Source organism: Tursiops truncatus, chromosome 13 (assembly GCF_011762595.2).
Source record: "Tursiops truncatus isolate mTurTru1 chromosome 13, mTurTru1.mat.Y, whole genome shotgun sequence".
Classification (NCBI taxonomy): Eukaryota; Metazoa; Chordata; class Mammalia; order Artiodactyla; family Delphinidae; genus Tursiops; species Tursiops truncatus.
The window spans coordinates 72,460,702-72,481,343 of NC_047046.1; the positions used below are offsets into that span (position 1 = coordinate 72,460,702).

Sequence of the window (20,642 nt, forward strand, 5' to 3'; positions counted from 1 at the left end):
CTACACCATTGAAGCAGTGGTATAGGTGACCTTTACTAATCTTATTGACGTTGACTCATTTGGAAGAAAGAACCACTTCTCACCAGCTTGACCAAAAGGGAACCTTTTCTCTGGAATCCTCCTCTGCTGTATCTAATTCTCATTTTTTGGACTGCCTTAGCTGTTTTGATTTTTGTGTGCCTATGAGTGACTCATGTCATGGATTATTCATTTGTTCAACTTAAGCTTTTTAATTGAAAGCTATTTGCAACACCATAAGCAAAGGAAAGAGTATGTGAAATGAGAAAAAAAATCGTGTGTGTGTTAACTTTGGGGGAACTAAAATCTTTTATGCTTTTCTTTAATTAAATGAAAATCAACCTCAAGTTATAAATCCTTGAAGGTACAGGGGTTTATAATTGAAATTTCAGCAGATTGCTTGCCCAAAACAGTGTGAATAGATGGTTTTACTTTAGTTGTGCATTTTTGATTGTTTTTAACTAAACAGTATGGGGGGCTGCGGTGCAGATTGCCTTACAGAATATAGTTCTCTTCTAACCCTGAAATACTAAGTTATTTATTCTTGGGAGTCAGGATGGGGAACTGGGGGAACTTTTGGAAAATCCAGAAATAATTCTTTCTAAAACATTTTGGACATGAAATAGATTGAACTAATAAGCCGGCTTTTGTGTTTGTTTTTAAATATTTCCAGATAGCAAAATTACTCAGTGGGAAGACCCAAGACTGCAGAATCCAGCTATTACTGGTCCGGTTAGTATGCTCAAGTTCTGACTCTTCAGTATAATATTTTGGTTTCATCTAAACACACATTTCTTGTATATTCCTGCTTACCTTGATGCCAAGGGCCTGACTGGTGTCCTTGAGAAATTTAGCATTACTCCCGTCTCCTCCTTCCCGGAATTTCTGGGTGAGGTACAGCTACATTTGCCTTTTCACAGGGCTTTCAATATAAAGGAAAAGAAAATGGTTTGCTAGTGGTAACAAAACTAAACATTCTCTTTTGTCTTTTATAAAAGGGTAGATTAAAAGTATAACAAACAAAATGTCCTCTCTTCCTTTTTTTTTTTTTTTTTGCGGTACGCGGGCCTCTCACTGTTGTGTCCTCTCCCGCTGTGGAGCACAGGCTCCGGACACGCAGGCTCAGCGGCCATGGCTCACGGGCCCAGCCGCTCTGCGGCATGTGGGATCCTCCCGGACCGGGGCACGAACCCGCGTCCCCTGCATCGGCAGGCGGACTCCCAACCACTGCGCCAGCAGGGAAGCCCCCCTCTCTTCCTTTTTATATGAAGCAAAACTTTGTCCTGTATTTGTAGAGTTTTAACGTCTCTTGAGGCCAAGGGTAGTATATGTATGCTAACAAATTTAAATTGGATCCGGAATCTCTTCCGGCTCTAAAACTCTGCAAAGGTTTGGGTGAGGGGGTAGCTGCACTCCAGAACTGGCAGTTAAGAATCTTATCTCTGCTGACGCACTAACTTTCTCATAGTCCTCTTATGTGTGTTCATAAGGAAGAGTGACACCCTGGCACTGGTCAGCAGGCACCTGGTATCAAACACCTGAAAGGAGTCTGTGGAATACTCCAGGGTCTTTTGTCAGTGGTTACATGAGTTCAAGGAGAGACTCTGGAATTGCAGGAACTGTACTGGGATGAGCAGAAGATTGCAAATTGGGGAATCTTTTAATAACTGGAGGAGCTAAAGGAAGGGAAGTTTGTTATATCAAGTGCTGAGCTAAGACAGCAATAGGTATATTTAAAATACTAATTTTGTGGCTTTAATCTGATTTGGTTCAAATTACATTTTGAATTATAGGTCCATTTGAAAACTTGAAAGATAATACAGTGCAAACACACCTTGATACCTGACATCCCTTTAGTTACTTGTTGGATTTGGATTTGTCCAGCTGCTTTGCTTAGCGGTTGATGCAAAGTGCCCAATGCCACGTGGGTCAGAACAGGCGTCAGCTCCTCTGCATGTAGTTAACAAACACCTGCTTCACTACCACAGCTCCTTTTGTTACATTCACAGTCACAATAAGTTAAGAGTAGTATTTTCTCTTCTCCATCATGAGAAACAAGGTAAATTAAAGAAACGATGCTGTTTTCAAGCAACAGAAGACTTTTGACAATGATGAAGCCTTTTCAAATATTTCTGTTGCTTATTGATCATGTCTTCATGCAACACTGTTAGTTTTTATAATTACTATTGAAAATTATTTAGCATCATAAATCCAGGTAGATTTGCCCTGAAGAAAGCTCTTTCTTTGTTTTCTACTAACAAAAGAGCCTTGTTTACTCTTTTTTTTTTATTATTGGTAGTATTTCTTTCAATAAGAGCATGTGTATTTAGGTAATTATTACCTTAGTGTAGATACTTGGTCTTCGTTTTAATTCAGTTCTAAATTTTTGGTAATTTCCGTAATGATTTCTTTCTGTCCTTAACTTACAAATTATTTAGAATATGCTTTTTAGTTTCTGAGAGTATGAGAGGGTTTTTACCTGTTTCTTACTGATTTCTGATTTTATTGCATTGTGGCCATATAACATTGTCTATGGAATATTATCAGACATTTGAAACGTCTTTGGAGGCTTGGCCATTTTTTGTTAATGTTCTTTTTGTGTTTGAAAAGAATGTGTATTCTGTCTTTGCTGGGTGCAGAGTTCTTTATATATGTCTGTACATCAGGCCTATGGTGTTCAAATTTTCCATTTCCATGACAACATTTTTCCTGGCTTTTCTTTATCTAACCAAGTCAGCTGGGTCAGCATCTCACGTGGTGACTGTGGCTTTGTCAGTCATTATGTTCACTTTCTCTTCACTAGTACTTGCCTAGTATATCTTTTCTGTCCTTTAACTATCTCTGTTTTATCTTTTTTCTTGCTTTCTGTTGGACTGATAGAGTACTCTTTATTTTCTTTCATTTGCTATACTTGCTTGGACGTTGTATTTTCTATTTCTGTTCTTTTGGTGCTCACATTAAAATTTTTAACCAATATACTTGACCTGTGTCAAAATTAATCACTCTCTTTTCCTGGATAATATACGACTTTGGGGAACTTCAGTGCTGTTCTTCCCACTCCTACTTTCCATTGTTCAGTGGAATTTTAAAACTACCTTGTCTTTAAACTTGCCAAATAATCATTAATATTTTCTCTTTTTTCCAACAGTCAACACTTGTTTAATTTACTTACATGTAAACGAATTCCTTTGCCCACCATTGTTCTTCTTTTTCTAACATCTTTATTGGAGTATAATTGCTTTGCAATGGTGTGTTAGTTTCTGCTGTATAACAGAGTGAATCAGCTGTACATATACATATATCCCCATATCTCCTCCCTCTTCTGTCTCCCTCCCACCCTCCCTATCCCACCCCTCTAGGTGGTCACAAAGCACTGAGCTGATCTCCCTGTGCTATGTGGCTGCTTCCCACTAGCTATCTGTTTTACATTTCGTAGTGTATATATGTCCATGCCACTCTCTCACTTCATCCCAGCTTACCCTTCTCCCTCCCTGTGTCCTCAAGTGCATTCTCTACGTCTGCGTCTTTATTCCTGTCCTGCCCCTAGGTTCTTCAGAACCAATTTTTTTCTTAGATTCCATATATATGTGTTAGCATATGGTATTTGTTTTTCTCTTTCTGACTTACTTCACTCCATATGACAGTCTCTAGGTCCATCACCTCACTACAAATAACGCAATTTTGTTTCTTTTCATGGCTGAGTAATATTCCATTATATGTGCCACATCTTCTTTATCCATTCATCTGTCGATGGACACTTCGGTTGCTTCCACGTCCCCACCATTGGTTCTTGCATCTACTTTTCTCCAGGTTAAGTTTTCTTTTTAATAAAGTTTAATCTCTAGTTCATGGTTCTCAAGGTGTGGCCTATAGATCAACAGCATCATTCAGAAACTTACTAGAAATGTAAATTTGGGGCTCCCAACCCAGACCTACTGAAAATCAGCAACTTTGGTTGTGGGCCCTGCAGTCTGTGTTTTAACATATGCTCCCAGGGATTCTGACGCTGACTCAAGTTTGAGAACCTCTTCTCTGGCGGCAATTTCAGTGAGGGTCTGAGAGAGGGGGGGCTTACCTACCTCTCTGTTAAATGATGGTTTAGCTGATTATAGAATCCTTAGTCAACAATTTCTTTCCTTCAGTACTTTGGAGACTTTTTTTTTGTGTGTCTTCCGGCCTCCATAACTGATGATGAGAAGTTCGTTGTCACTCTAATTGTCATTTTTTTTGGTGAGTAAATCTCTCTTCTCTGGTGATTTTGAATTTTTCTTCGTGTCTTTGATTTTCTACAGTTTTACTCTCATGAATCTAAGTGTGGATTTCTTTTTATTTATTCCGCTCTGGATTCATTGTGACTCTTCCATATGGGGATGGTGTCTCTCCTTTATTCAGGAAAATTCCCTGCAGTTATTTCTTCACATACTGTACCTTTCCCATTTTTATTATCTGCATCAGTAATTCCTGTTGGGTATTTGACTCAATTTTACATTCTGTCTCCCTTATCTTTTAGCTTTCCCATCTTCTTTCTCATTGCTGTATTGTGGGCTCAGCTCTTCCAGTTAATTATCTTTTAAGCTTTTTATAATCTACTCTATCAGTTCATTGTGTCTATTATTTCAGTGACTGGATTTAATTGCTCAAAGTTCTCTTTGGTCTTTTTCAATTTGCTTGGTCTTTTTAGTTATTGTTATTTGGTCCTGTTCTTCTCTTTTATTTATTTTTCTATTCGTACTTACAGCTTTTTAATCATTCTTAAAATATTTGTTCCAGCGCCTCTTCTAGATTATTTTATTATCTCTGCTTCTAGCGGCATTAAATCTCCCACTTGTTATGTCTGTAGACTCTCCTCAGTGGTAGTTGATTGCCTAGTTCAGTTTATAATTTTGTGTCTTTAAGTGTGTGTGTGCTCATCTTCATTTTTTTTCTTTATGGAGCTTTTATACATCCTGACTTGTATTTACCGTTAACTTCTTAGCTTGGGTTTATGCCCCCTTAGTTACTATAACTATGGACCTCCTACCTACGTTGGTGTAGGCTTGGGAGTCTGAATTTATTAGAGGTCTGGTTTTTTTGTTTCTTTTTCTTCCGGTTACCATCCTGGATAGAAGGGAAGCTTCCTTGCCACTCTCCCAGGCCTGTGGGTAGAATTTTCTTGAACCCTGTTCAGATGTAGGTCTTAAGCAGGGAACTCTGACTCCCCTGGTCATACAGACTGTAGGCCGTGCTCTGTGTCCCCATGTGAGGATTAAAAACCCAAGCCCAAGCCCCAAGTCTAGGTCCAAAGCCCACTTCTTTAATTTTGTCTTTCTGCATATCTGGTACCTAGAGTTTTTTCCCCAAGTTTTAAAAGTACCTACATATTAGGGGCGAGGGGACCCTTCTGTGGCATTACTGTGAGTCAGTATGCTCTCTGTATGATGAGCATCACCATTAAAAGCATCAGAAACATGAAGTGCTATTTGTAGTTGCTACTCAAGAACACTATCTCATGCTTGTGTAACACTTCATACTTCAAGAACTTTATAATCAACTGCTTTGAAACTCACAGCCATCCTCTCAGTATGGTAGGGAAGAAGTTGGGATTCCCAATTTGTCAGCAGCTCAGAAAGCTAATTGCCAAAAGTTTGGCACATGTCAGAATCCAGGCCAGAGCCCCAGATGTGCTGGAATTACCGACGTCTCTGTGTCAGGCCTGAGCCCTTCTCTGCAAGGAGCTCTGGTGTCCGTAATGGACAATAATGACATGAAAACCTTTAGACCCCACTTACACAATGTCAGGTTTTCACTTTGTTCAAAAAAGAAAGCATATTTAATAGAGAGCAACTTTAATCAACAGATACGTTAATTCTTTAAATAGCTTATTTTACACATTATATTGCATGTAAGAAAATAAGATGCCAGATTTTCAAGAGAGAATAAATAATTTGGCCTGTCCAATGCAGAAATGTAATTCTCTTCAGAGGCTGCAACGTATGGATGTCTTTATCCTGGTATGTTGTTGGAATCTTTTCAGGAGAAGAATATAAAAACCTACTCTTCTTAGGCCATCATAAGAACGACCCCTAGAGAGAAAAGATGAGTATTGGAGGAGGAGGGGTATTTCTCAACTTTCATGCATCATTCCCCAGAAGAAGAAAGACCAGAAATATCTCAGTACTGATTTCCACCGACATCTAGTCAGCACCCACCAGGTTACACGCCAGACAAAGGCAGAGATACCATGGGCGGGGGGCAACACTTTGAAATAGATTCCTTGGGAAACTTGTCATTTAAGATAGTTGAACTTGCATTCACAGTGATGAATGTTTAACCCTTTTTTCAATGTTTTCAGGCAGGGAAACAAAAACAAAAAGTAATTGCTGGGAATCACAGATTTTTAGAAAGGGAAGAGCCTTAAAATTTGACTAGTCAAGTCTTTCTGCTTAACTGTAAAGGAATTCCGGAGTGGAGAAGTTATATCACAGAGCTAGCTGGCAGTCGAGTCTGCCCTGGAAGTCATGTCTTCTGAAGCTGGCATGAGATAATAAAAGGAAATCTTTTTTTTTTTCAGCTTAATTTTCTTCTATTACAGTTAATCATAGCTAAGAACATCAAATCCTTTTCCTCTTTTGAGAACTCACTGTTCCTGTCATGGTTTGTTCCCTCCTGTCATTCTGGTTTCTGCTCAGGTTTCCCTTCCTCAGAGCTGCCTTCCCCAACCATCTCATGTAAAACAGCCACTGAGGATCTCTATCATTTTTCCACCTAGCGTTTACCACTATGTATTCATTTCTTTCTTACTGCCTATTGCTCACAACAGCTTCTAAAAAAGCTACAGAGCAAAAAGCATGATAATGCCTTTATTGGCTTATGTCAGACCATTGTATCCTTTTCCTTAGGTTGGTGGTTGTCCAGATAGCAATAAAATGTCTACCTTTTCTGGAATCAGAATTCTTACAGTGTTTCATCAGACTAAACACTGCCCAAAATAAATATGATATGTAGTCAAATCTAATGTTTAGTGAAGAGGCACATGAAGACTCGCTTAAAAATTAAAAACTAAGAACAGACCGTAGGTAGTATTGTCTTTAGAATGTTCTTAAGATACTTAAATATGTTGTCTTTTGCTCTTGAATTACAAAGCAAAATACTGACATGATCATTGTTTTCTATGAGAGTGGTAACTTTTTTTTTTTTAACATCTTTTTTGGGGTATAATTGCTTTACAATGGTGTGTTAGTTTCTGCTTTATAACAAAGTGAATCAGTTATACATATACATATGTTCCCATATCTCTTCCCTCTTGCGTCTCCCTCCCAGCAACATGTTTTTGTTTTGCCTTACTTATTATTTGTATGACCATGTCTTAAAACAGTATGAAGGGAGGAAGCTTTTGTTCTTCATGTCTCCTCTTTCCTGTCAGGAGTAAGCATGGTGAAGGTGTAAGGTTTCGAGGCTGGAGACACTTTGCAAAGGATCAGTATGTTTTATTAATGTAGCACAAAATGATATCAGCAGAAGTATTCTTGCCCAAATTCACAGTATGCGCTAAAAAGCAACGAGTTGTTCTGACTGTGAGGCTGTCACAGTTACATCCAGGTGTGTGCATAAGCAATCCTTTCTGCTTCATAAAAAAATCGTAAGCCTTTTCCATCGCCTGAAGTCACAGCTCCGACTCTCGGATACTGTAAGCTACTTGACATCATAGCAAGTACCGAATATTTAAATGACTGTATAAAAATGTAATTACTTTGCCTGAAGAGATTCCAGAACTTATGAATAATGTTAGCTCAGTTACTGAGCTCACTCCTGTGGTATCGTCACTCTGCTCCATAGATACAGCATTCCAGATTTAAAGAAATCCTTGCCCACGACCTCTAAATAGTCAACTCCTAAAATGAGGACTTTTCCAACGTGCTGTTTACCCAGTTTTCTTCCTTGACAAGTGTATCAGTTCGCTTGCCTTTCTGCTTGTTGCTTTTCTCCCAGAGATTTTTTTTTTTAACATTTTTATTGGAGTATAATTTCTTTACAATGTTGTGTTAGTTTCTGCTGTATAATAAAGTGAATCAGCTATATGTATACACATATCCCATATCCCCTCCCTTTTGCATCTCCCTGCCACCCTCCCTATCCCACCCCTCTAGGCGGTCACAAAGCACTGAGCTGAGCTGATCTCCCTGTGCTATGTGGCTGCTTCCCACTAGCTATCTGTTTTACATTTGGTAGTGTATACATGTCCATGCCACTCTCTCAGTTTGTCCCAGCTTACCCTTCCCCCTCCCCGTGTCCTCAAGTCCATTCTCTATGTCTGCGTCCTTATTCCTATCCTGCCCCTAGGTTCTTCAGAACCAATTTTGATTTTTTTTTTTTAGATTCCATATATATGTGTTAGCATACGGTATTTTTTCTTTTTCTGACTTACTTCACTCTGTATGACAGACTCTAGGTCCATCCACCTCACTACAAATAACTCAATTTCATTTCTTTTTATGGCTGAGTAATATTCCATTGTATATATGTGCCACATCTTCTTTATCCATTCATCTGTCGATGGACACTTAGGTTGCTTCCGTGTCCTGGCTATTGTAAATAGTACTGCAGTGAACATTGGGGTGCATGTGTCTTTTTGAATTACGGTTTTCTCAGGGTATATGCCCAGTAGTGGGATTGCTGGGTCGTATGGTAGTTCTATATTTAGTTTTTTAAGGAACCTCCATACTGTTCTCCATAGTGGCTGTATCAATTTACATTCCCGCCAACAGTGCAAGAGGGTTCCCTTTTCTCCACACCCTCTCCAGCATTTATTGTTTGTAGATTTTTTGATGATGGCCATTCTGACTGGTGTGAGGTGATACCTCATTGCAGTTTTGATTTGCATTTCTCTAGTGATTAGTGATGTTGAGCATCCTTTCATGTGTTTGTTGGCAATCTGTATATCTTCTGTGGAGCAATGTCTAGTTAGGTCTTCTGCCTGTATTTGGATTGGGTTGTTTTTTTGATATTGAGCTGCATGAGCTGCTTGTAAATTTTGGAGATTAATCCTTTGTCAGTTGCTTCATTTGCAAATATTTTCTCACATTCTGAGGGTTGTCTTTTCGTTTTATTTATGGTTTTCTTTGCTATGCAAAAGCTTTTAAGTTTCATTAGGTCCCATTTGTTTATTTTTGTTTTTATTTCCATTTCTCTAGGAGGTGGGTCAAAAAGGATCTTGCTGTGATTTATGTCGTACAGTATTCTGCCTATGTTTTGCTCTAAGAGTTTTATAGTGTCTGGCCTTACATTTAGGTCTTTAATCCATTTTGAGTTTATTTTTGTGTATGGTGTTAGGGAGTGTTCCAATTTCATTCTTTTACATGTAGCTGTCCAGTTTTCCCAGCACCACTTGTTGAAGAGGCTGCCTTTTCGCTATTATATATTCTTGCCTCCTTTATCAAAGGTGACCATATGTGTGTGGGTTTATCTCTGGGCTTTCTATCCTGTTCCATTGATCTGTATTTCTGTTTTTGTGCCAGTACCTTACTGTCCTGATTACTGTAGCTTTGTAATATAGTCTCAAGTGCAGGAGCCTGATTCCTCCAGCTCCGTTTCTCCTTCTCAAGATTGCTTTGGCTATTCGTCTCCCAAAGATTTTTAAAGCACAATCAGTCTTTTCTGGATGACAGTGTAGGTCATTTGGAGTTGTGTGTTAAAGTATGATAGCCAATAACTTACCTAAACTACAACCTATAAAAAGATTACAATGTACCCTGATGCATATTCAGACAGAAGTCACATGGAAAGTCTATTCAGTTTATGTATAATACCTCTAAATGATTTCTTGAATATCTGTATTGTTGTTTTCAGGGGTGAAAGCCCTATTCAGTGCTGATTAACCTTAATCATTTCTAGAACGTTCGCATGTGCTACATAGACATTATGTAAATTTCAGTGGTTATGTGGAGAGTGACGATTTTCAGGTTCATGATTCATGAAATTTTCTGAACGTTGGCTTAGTACGCATAAAATTTCAAACATGTTGTTCATATTATCTATATTTATACATTTGTCTTCCAGGCTGTTCCTTACTCCAGAGAATTTAAGCAGAAATATGACTACTTTAGGAAGAAATTAAAGAAACCTGTGAGTACATATCTTCCAAAAATGCTGTTTTAGTCATTTGTAAGTTACCCAAATTACTTCACTGAGAACACCTCGTTTCTTACTGTTACGTGTATACTAAAAATATGACCTTCCTTTTCTCACTGCACTTTGATCCACCTGGATCTTCAATCTGAATTTTCTTTTTAACAGACATGGTAAGTGAAGATTAACTGAGTATTACATATCAAATTACCTGAAGGTAATTTCTTATGTAATACATTAAAAAATAGAAATGATTTTTATGAGGTATAAAATAATTCAGGAACTAGTGAAAAATTGTGGAGAAGCCTGTGCAATCAATTATGGCTATCCTATTTAATAAAATCTAGATCCTAATTCGAAAAATGTTCAAGTCCCTTTACATTCAGAAATACAGTTTTAATGATGATATGTACAACAAAAATATAATTTATAATATTTGACATATTAAGACCAAGTGTAATTTTCAGATTAAAATTCTTACTAGGAAACCCGTTAAGATTCTGACAAAACTGAGAAACCCTGTAAGGCTTTTTACAGGCAGTGTTTTAAAATACAATATTATATTTTCTACTAACATCTCTCCCCAGATGCTTTAATACTGTGTCTTCTGTTTTACTTTCTGATTTCACCTCTCTGGTGTAAATTTTACCAGTTTTCTCCTAAGTTTGTGCCTTCACTATTTTGGGGGTGTTTTTGTTCCCGTCACCATTTCTTGGCTTCCTCACTGGGGAAAGCTGCAGCTCAGATCACCCCCATTTGCCTGTGTTCCTTCCCCATCTCCCCCACCCCGCTCCACTCCCTCAGCCGATGCCTCATTTTCCTGGCCTCTGCTATGGACGAGGCACTGGGGATGCAGAGACGCTTGAAACACAGCCTCTGCCTTGGGGAGCTCCCTCGTACGGGTTCTGTTCTCTCTTCTAACATCCTGACTCAAGGAGCTCCTGGGTAACTCCTTCTGAAATGACTCACATTTGAACCTGTGGAATTCCAGTGTTTCTTTGTGCGCCGCCTGCATTTCCTCCAGTGATGTGATGACTGTAGACATCACGCTGTCTCACTTTGTGGCACTTGCACCGTGGTACCTTCTGCCTGGAAACTGACTCTGTAGATCCATCATCCTGGCAAAGCTGACCCTGGACCTGTTTTGCCAGGAAGCAGTTATTCACAACTTCAGTCAAGTGCTTTTTCATTTTCACGTTTAGTAACTGTTGCCTTTGGGATGCTTTCCCACAACTTGGCCGTGATAATCAGGGTCCCACTCCCCATGGCAACAGAACTAGCTTGTAGGCATCATGGTCACAGCTACCAGCTGGAGTCCCTTACCAGGGCTGAGGGTCATCCCAGCCTGGCCAGGTGGGGATTGTCTATGGGTTTTAATCCCCTGGACTTTGACTAAAACAGTATACAGAGTTGACCATATTTCAGTTGCCAGTGGGCAGATAAGTGCCCCACAGTTGCTTATAAAAGGGAGAGAGGATGACTGTCTTCACTCAGCATAGTTTCTTCTGCAGCGCGTGTTGCTGGCTCAGTCTGACACCTGCTGGTGGATGCTGTGTGTCTCCTCCTGACACAGGCTTTCTGTCTGTGTGAAGAACAATCTAGAAAGGAGAGAGTTTCGGTTGGAACCATTCATCATTGCTTGTTTATTTGAAGGCTGCCATCATTTCTGCTCTTTGTTTTTTTTTTTTTTTTCTGTTAAGAAGTAAGGTGTATATTTACTGTCTGACGGTGTGTGGGGTTTTTTTTCTCTTGTTTTTAGGCTGATATTCCAAATAGGTTTGAAATGAAACTTCACAGAAATAACATATTTGAAGAGTCCTATCGGAGAATCATGTCTGTGAAAAGACCAGATGTCCTGAAAGCTAGGCTGTGGATTGAATTTGAATCAGAAAAAGGTCTGGACTACGGGGGCGTGGCCAGAGAATGGTTCTTCTTACTGTCCAAAGAGATGTTCAACCCCTATTACGGTCTGTTCGAGTACTCTGCAACGTAAGTGTCTGGAGTGCATTCAGAAGGTGTCCGCACTGAAGCAGTTTTATTCTTCATGAATTTAAACTTAATGAAAGAATAAGCAGCTCACTCAGAGGTGAATTAACACTGCTGATTTCAGCCCCTCCCCGCCAGCCCCTGTAAGTCTAGAACAGGTCTGACTCTTCATGGTGAACTAACGTACTCTGTGAACACCTAAAAATAATTCTTCTCTTGTCTGTTGTGTTCATGTAATTGAGATTGAAAATGTGTTGGGTACTTAACGCTAAGGAACAAGGCAATTTTCATTCATAACGTTATGTTAATTTAGGAGAATTTGTCACTGTCAGAATTCAGAAGGTTGTTGTCTTATGAACAAGAATAGTTTCTGAAGTCAAATTACTTAAAGGCAAACTGAGGACCCGTCCTTTAGGATCCAAAGGACCACGCCCACCCCACCGTGCATTAGGATTTCATCACTGCCAGGCGTGCAGACCGAGGCAGAGTCCATTGCTTTCTCGGGAATCAAACACTGCTACTCGCAAGGCCACCCTTTCCTCCTCCAGGCTGTGGCTTCTCCAGAGGCTTAGGCAGGACCCGAGCCCCCAGTAAAACAGTTGACCTTGAAAAGCAGCCTGTGCTCTGCAGGCACAAGGGTTCTCCCGTGTCTTCCCCCTGGTGCCGGTCTCCTGGGAGCTCTTTTGGAAGGCAGCCTCAGTGTTCTTCTCCGATGCTCTGGCCAAGAATTTCCCATTTTGTAAAATTGATAAAAGCCATTGAAGTGGAGGGGAGGATCCAGAGGCGAGATCTGCACCTCTTACCCACATTCCCAAAGCTGCCCCCAGAAGAATCTGGCCCCGGAGCCCATTTTGCAAACCACCGATCCTCCTGATGGTGAGATCAAAGAAGGGCGATGAGGTGTACATCAACCTCGTGAGGTTTGCACTGTTGGGACAGCCGTATGTTGCTACCAGTGGCCTCCAGGCCTTTCAGGGCAGAATGCTGGTCAGATGGATCAGGGGTTGGACCCCTGGGAAAAATTTTAATCCCCAAACCAAAAGCTTCTCAAGGGAGTTAACCCCCTTTCTCACAGAGACAACCTGTTGCACTCACACGTAGCTGGGAATCCCTGTCCAGCCCCTTTGGTATGTGGGGCTTCTCAGCTTCCCCAAATACCTGGCTGAACCGTATGAAATTGAGATTTTTGTCGATCAACAGTAGTCAGAGATCCAGTTTCTCACGGTTTAACATGACGGCATATTCACCAGCTCCAGTAGACCTCCGTCCTTGGTCACGGAAAAGGGCTGACCAGATAAGCCCCGTTGTCTGGCTGTTATGCCTTACCTGTCAGGCACAGGATGTTTGTAGGCGCACTGTAAAAGCTTAATGACAGGCAGCCCTGGAAAATTCAAATTCTTGCATTTCTGATTTATTGCATTTATTTACCACCTTTCTTTTTCTCTCTCTCCCTCCCTAAAAAGGGACAACTACACACTTCAGATCAATCCCAATTCAGGCCTCTGTAATGAAGATCATTTGTCCTATTTCACTTTTATTGGAAGAGTTGCTGGTCTGGCAGTATTTCATGGCAAACTTTTAGATGGTAAGTTATTAAAAAGTGTTGAAGTAATAAAAATTGGACAGTGCTGTCTGTGGTCTCTTATCAGGTGTCTTATCTTTCACATCATAGGTTTTAAGCAAAAGTGCTTCACTGGTTCTCCCTCTGTAAATCAGTAGTTTCTTTAATGTTTTGTCCATAATGAAGGTGCTTTTTTTTCCTGGTGTCATCTTAATCTGAGCACTGAAGACATAGTGTCTACACACAGTTTGAAAAAGGTTTTTATTTGAAAAACTTAAGTGTGAAGCACAGAACATTCTGTATTTGTGCATTTTCTATGTTTTCCAGAATAACATTTCTTTAGCAGGAACTAGATTTGATGACAGATGGAAAGTATTGATCGAAAAGTTCATTAAAACGGTCTAATTCAGCCAGTATCCTGCCATTGTCCTGTTTGTCCCCAAATTACCATTTTTTTGAATGTGAAGAGGCTGTAAATAATTTCAAAGCAGTGTTAGAACTCAGCTAAGACCTTGACCCCTGGGATCACTGCTGAAACAGATGGCACAGAGTAATCTCATTATTATCTAAAGCATGTAAGTCATGCAAAGTACCAAGAATTTCAAGGTACCTTGGAAATCAGGAGAGAAACCCCCCTCCCTGGCTGAATCAATAGGCCTATAATAGAGACTTCTTATGGATTTGGTCATTGAAAAAGTAGTGCCCTTAAGAGAACATTACAGAAATCATCAGCGAGGAAAGAGAATCAGAAATATTTTTGAAGAATTTAGGTGTGAAGTGGTTGAGAGTAGAAGACAGATCAAGATTAAGATTGACACTGCTGTTACTGGAGAGAGAGATTTCCAGGAGAATTATGGGAATTGCATTTGCAACCTTAGCTATGCTAGTTGATGTACCCTGTGTACTTCCTCCTTTAATAAATTTTTACTGGTCATGGCTAGCTGATGTTGATCCTCTAATTTCAACACTGTATTTTTTACGGGGGGCGGGGCTGGTGGCAGGAGTAAACACTTTTTTTTCTGATTGGGGGAAACTGTTCTCACTCTGTATAGGTATATACAGTGAATGTATTTTAATTTGCAGCACTGGAGTCATGCCATAGATTATTAGAACGGCCGTTATGTACCTTCTGCTGAGAAAAAAAGACGTTCTTAGTTGCTACAGGGGAAATAGAGAGAAGTTTAAGCTGAGATCCTGACCTCAGGGGACCGATGTTCTAGTGAGGGTACGGGAAACATGGGTCCAGAGTCCGGCAGAAGGGAGCACACGGAGGTCTCTGGGGGGGAGCGCTTTACCGGCATTAGCCTCGCCAGGAGGCTGCGGTGGGGTTGGCGCACTTAGAAGCTGGGATCGTTTCAGAAGAGCGAGGACGGGCCAGGAGTCAAGGCTGCCTGGAGTAGTGATGGGAGCATCTAGGTCCCTGCTGCAAAAGGAGATAGGAGGTAACCGTGTCCTCGGGAATTGCAAGAAGAGCCCGAATGACCCCAGGTGTGTGGCCAGCAGTGTCTTTGTTTCCCGGAACCATGAACGGCCCTGGAGGCAGAGCAGACACACTGCACATCAGATCAGCCCCTACTCCCTTCTGTGGCTTCACCCCCCAGACAGCAGGGGCTTTGAGCCGCAGCCGCAGGGCCACACTGAAGCCAGTGGGAGCGGGAACGGGCTGCGAGGGAGGCTGGTTAGACCTGGAGGGGGCGCTGAGGATGGGAGCTGAGGGTGAAGGGGGAGGACTGAGGTTCCGGGGGCGCCTGTGTCAGGAGGCGTGTGACGCTGACTTGCCTGGGACGGGGTGAAGTGGGGTCCCTGCAGGGCACCTGCGCAGTCGTGCCGGCATTGCCGCCGCCCTCGCCTCCCTCAGGCCGTCATCACCCGGCCCGGGAAGACTGCACAGCCTTCTGAATGGCCTCCCTCGTTTCCTTCCTGTCTGTCCCTTCCAGTTGCTCTTCCCATTACTGCCCAAGCGATGACATTGAAATGCAGGTGGAATTGCCCCCTGGCGTTTCAGTGACTCCCCTTGGCCCTGGGCAGCGTGTAAGCTGTACACTCCCTGCCCAGTCCCTCCTCTGGCCTGTCTGCCCGGGATGCCCTGTGCTTCGGTCCTGAGTCCCGGGTCTTGTCCCTCTGCTGGGAGTGCCCTTTTCTCCCCCCGTGCGTGCGCCCTGTTTGCGCTACAGATTCCTGATTGTGCCTGAAGCTCGTTTGTCACCTCCAGCAGCCTTTCTGACCTCACCCCTCTGCTGTACCATCTCTGTTAGGATAACTGCCCTCCTTCCTAAACCCCTTCCCCCAACCCTGCCCCAAACCAGGCCCTCATCTTACTGTAGAAAACCCTCGACTGTTCTGTCCCGGTCTCTCATTCAGATGAAAGCAGGTTAATCTTTTATTTCATGCTCGGATGCACAGCGTCGTCAAAGATTTGAAACTAACTCAGTTTTCACCGCGTTTTAGGTTTCTTCATTCGACCGTTTTACAAAATGATGCTGGGGAAGCAGATAACTCTGAATGACATGGAGTCTGTGGTGAGTAAACAGGTCACTCCCGCGGGCCACACCAGCAGCTTGTGCATTATGGGAAGGCAGCTGAGACCATGTTGTAGTCACGGCAATTTTTACGGGCGTTGCCATTCAGTATGGACAACAGGGATTGTTCAAGAGGCTAACTGATCTCCCTAAATTTTTTAATAAGCAAATCATTCTTCACATTTCCTAGAGTCGTGGTATTTAGGGTGGGTACACCCACATCTCAGTTACCTCTGCTTACTCGGAACTGGTTTGACCAAATTAAATCCAAGGGTCATTTGGAGACCTCATTGCTGCCCTTGTTTTCCATGGAAAACTGCTAATACTGCACACTTAGAGGTTCATCTGCTATCCCTCTGTTTTCTGACCTCAAAAAATGGCAGGGAGCCAGACGAAAACAGTAGATGAAGGGAAGCCTGTTTATACTCATCCCAGATATGGAAGAAGGGTAAGGGACCACTACAGTGTAGGAGAGGAATGAAAAGTTAGAAAATAATTGCTAACTTTTGATTTGGGTTTTCATGTTGCATTTAACTTATTTAATCTAGGCTGACCATTTTAGAGTTGAAAGGCTTTTCTATAAAGAACAAAAGTTGATTCTCTTTTCCTGGTATACTTTTGCTTCTGTTTTTCGTTTAATTTACCTGTACTCCCACCATTCACCTCTCACCTCTCACCATTCACCGGCCACACACGGGGCCATCAGGAAGCATCTTCGTCCATTTGGGGTGTTTGCAGCTCTGCTCTCACGTTCTGTCACTTGAGTCAGAAAGCATCTTCGTCCCCTCAGCCTCGCTGCCGTGTTGACTGTACGCGTTGTGTAGTTGGGTATATGGCCGTGCACCCCTCCCTCACAGCTCATCCTCTGGGTGTGGAAGGAGAGTAGAAGGCCAGCAGTGCACACAAGTCCACTCAGCTGGGTTTTGCCCGGGCGAGCAGCTCTGTGTATCCACGGTACCCGTGTCGAGTTTCTCTCCAGCTTTTACCTTTAGCTTAGCCTTTATGCTTTTGTTACTGTATGGTGAGGAGGCTAGGAGTATAAAAATCTCTCTTCAAGTCTAAAGTAATTTTATTCGCCACGTTGACCGTCGGTGCACACATTCTGTTTGGTCTTCGTCGAGCCCCTGGGGCTGCCCAAGAGACAGAGGAGTCCAGGCTCTCGGGGCCTGTGTTCTGGGTTTTGACACCAGGGCAGCCTCTTCCTGTTTGCTCACAGTGACTTGCAGAGAGTGCTGGAAGCACAGGAAGGGGCATAACTTGAAGCCATTGGTATTTAAGTAGAGCATTCTCTATCCTGCCTCCTTTCCTCTGATATTTTCACTCTTAAAAGATGGGGAGTATGTTCATCTCTACATGTTCAGTTCCGTAATGTTATGACGGCCATCCAGAGCAGGCTGCTTCCTCTTGACAGAGGACAGGATCCAGCTACAAACCCCTGTTACTACCAAAGCAGTTTTTTAGTTTGTATTTTTAAATTAAAGTGGAAGAGAAGGTTTGGGGTAGAGCTGGAAACATATTAGTGACTCATGCATTTCTTGAGATTCTGGATGGAATTACATTTAAAGGACATAATTATTTAAAGAAATGAGTGTGTATTTTGGGGAAAATCCTTAATTTTAATTTTTGTGTCATTTCTGTAGGATAGTGAATACTACAACTCTTTGAAATGGATCTTAGAAAACGATCCGACTGAACTGGACCTTATGTTTTGCATTGATGAAGAAAACTTTGGGCAGGTATGTGTGGGTAACCCCACGAGCTCCCCCTGGACTTTCAAAGAGTCTTTGCTTCTTTGAGTCTTTGCTAATTATCATCTGATTGTATCAGTATCTTATTGTCGTGCCAGGAAGCCAAGTCCCAATTACAACTGCCTCTCTTCCTGCAAAGTTAGAGAAATTCTAAGGCCTCTGGTGTGTGAAGTAGCACCTACTTCTCACATCTCAAGCAGATCTGAATGTGAATGTTTGTGCCTTGGTTTTGGGGGTTTTGTTTTTTTTGTTGTTGTTGTTGTTTCTGCGGTATGCAGGCCTCTCACTGTTGTGGCCTCTCCCGTTGCGGAGCACAGGTCCACGGCATGTGGGATCCTCCCAGACCGGGGCACAAACCCGTGTCCCCTGCATCGGCGGGCGGACTCTTGACCACTGCGCCACCAGGGAAGCCCTGTGCCTTGGTTTTAAAATTTAGATACTTCAAAAAATAGTGTAAATGTTTACTTAGTGATATAAATACATGACCAGGAGTAGGTGATGCCGGGGGGGGGGGGGGGGCCTTGGTTTTTTTCCCTCTGCTTTAATGGTTCCCTTGTCATGGTGAAGTTTGTCTTCAGGGGTCAGCAGGCTCAGGGTTTCTAACATTCCTTCTTGCTTTGCACCAATACTGTCTTTAAGGCTGGATTAACCATAAAGATCAATTTCAAAGATAAAGTTGCCTTCTTGGAATTCTCATCCTCGTCCTAAAGTTCTGTAGGATGTGTTTGTCTTCAACCTGAAACCTTTGGTTCATTTGTCCCCCGGTGATAACGATGCTTTTGGGAAGGACTTCTCAGGATTATCCAACCCCTGGTACCTGTCCTTTCACAAAAGCCCAGAGAGAGTTCCCATCTACCAGACCAAGTGTGCGTGGCCTTGGCGTTCATGAGATCACAGAGCCCGTGTTAAGGCTTGCTAATGGAACGTGACATTGATCGGTTCTTTATTGCTTCAGAGATGATTGCAAGTGTGCTCCGCTGTCCAAAAAGTGTGCTCACGTTGGCTCTCGTTTCACGATGCTGTGCTCAGTTTTATAGGTGAGGTAAGGAAATCAGGTCCCTGCCCTCTTGGGTCCGCAGTCTTAGAAAAAAGAAGCTGGTGCCGCTGGATATAAAGAAATTAATGACACCTGGGGTAAAAACTGTTGCGAAGGAACGTGATCACACATACCAAAATCACTTGTTACATCCGCTCAGGCCAGGAAACCGTCACTCGTGTGAGTCCCAGAAGTGGGTGGGTCTCAGGGAGTCTGTGTTTTCTTTCCTTCCTGGTTGGTTGAGTTGAGGCACCAGGAATGAGAGAGACCCTGGGATTAATGGAAATCATCAACGAGTCCATTTAGAATCTCATTTTGCCCTCCCCATCCTTTTTCGCTCCGTACTGTGTTTCATGCCCCCAAACCTTCACAGACCGATGGACACTGCTGTCCTTGTGGGAGTCCTGTCGTGGGGTGGGGGAGGGAAATCTCTTCTGCACCACGCCCAGAGCTGTCCCCTCCAGGTTAGCGGTGGCCCCCCTGCCCAGCACTGAATGTAAATGGGTTCTGGCCCTTGTCTGCTTCCTTCCTCCACTGCTCCCTCCCCTGAAGCCCCTGCAAGTCACCCCCACTTCACCCCTTCTCCCCACTCCCCACCCCGCTCCGCTCTTCTCCTTCCACCTCCCCTAAGCCCTGCTGCTCTGCTGGCCCCGCCACGCTGATGCTCCCCTGCCCACTTCTTTCCTTGTCCTGCCCTCGCTCGCTGGGCGGCCTCACTCTGCGCATCTCTGCGCTGCTCACCGCCAGCCTCTTACCTGCAGCCCACACCCTTCCTCTAGCGTCCAGATTCCCCCTGCTTCGGCTGCCTCCTGAGCCGTGTCTCCTGAAAGACCCACAGGTCCCCGAACTGAAAAAGCCACTTCCTCCTCCCGACCCCCCATCTCCACTCCGGTCTAACCAGTGGCCACACCCTCCCCTCCGGCCTGAAACTGGAGTCCCCTTGGAATCGTCCCTCTCCCTCCGTGTCGAGCCGGTCACTGCGTCCTCTAGCCCCAGCCTGCTCATCGCTCCCCTTGTCTGCACCCTCCCCTTGTTGAGGCTCTGCCGGTTCCTTGGCTGTGTCGGGTAGCAGTCTCCCTGGTCCCTACATCGCCCCTCGCTCCAGTCCGTTCTCTGATGCCTCCACACATATGCTCCGGATGTAGTGGTTCTGAAGAGCAAACCTGGACCTGTAACTCTTCTGCTCGACACACATTCTTCACTGGCCAGCCTGTGCACTTCAGTGTGAATTAAAACCTTTCCTGCACGGCTTAGGACCCCTTGCTGCCCACCTTTACCTTCCCTCCCAACACCTCCGTCCTCTCACCTTCACAGCCATGGGGGGCCTGCCTCGGCGTCCCCCAGGACGCCCCGTGCCCTGTCACTGGCTGCGTGGCGCCCTCTCCTTGCCGACCCATCCTCCCCTCCCCCGCCATAACGCTCTGTCCTCTAGCCATCCCTGGCCTGCCGCCCACTGTGAGCCCCCTGAGGTCTCCTTGGTTTCTCCAGTGCCCGGTGTGTAGCGATGGCTGATAAATGCTTAGTGAGCAAAGGAATGAATCATGCTGCCTAGGTTTTTTTTTTAATGTTATAAGTAATGGAAGCTCCAAGTGTGAGACAACAAAATAATTGGAATTGCAATGACTTTTTTTTAAGCTGGACATATTTAAGGGTCTTAACTGCCAATTTTC

General features: G+C 43.2%; 1 protein-coding gene across 11 annotated transcripts in view; it reads left to right on the top strand.

Annotated features, from left to right (window-relative positions):
• The window catches only part of NEDD4L (NEDD4 like E3 ubiquitin protein ligase), a 338,970-nt gene that overhangs the window by 292,904 nt on the left and 25,424 nt on the right, over positions 1 to 20,642 (top strand). For all 11 annotated transcript variants that reach the window (XM_019937118.3, XM_019937121.3, XM_019937126.3 and 8 more), the window contains 6 exons: positions 692 to 750; positions 10,054 to 10,119; positions 11,882 to 12,111; positions 13,572 to 13,693; positions 16,118 to 16,188; positions 17,829 to 17,924. In XM_019937118.3, coding sequence (XP_019792677.1) covers positions 692 to 750; positions 10,054 to 10,119; positions 11,882 to 12,111; positions 13,572 to 13,693; positions 16,118 to 16,188; positions 17,829 to 17,924 — 644 coding nt within the window. The remainder of the gene's footprint in view (positions 1 to 691; positions 751 to 10,053; positions 10,120 to 11,881; positions 12,112 to 13,571; positions 13,694 to 16,117; positions 16,189 to 17,828; positions 17,925 to 20,642) is intronic.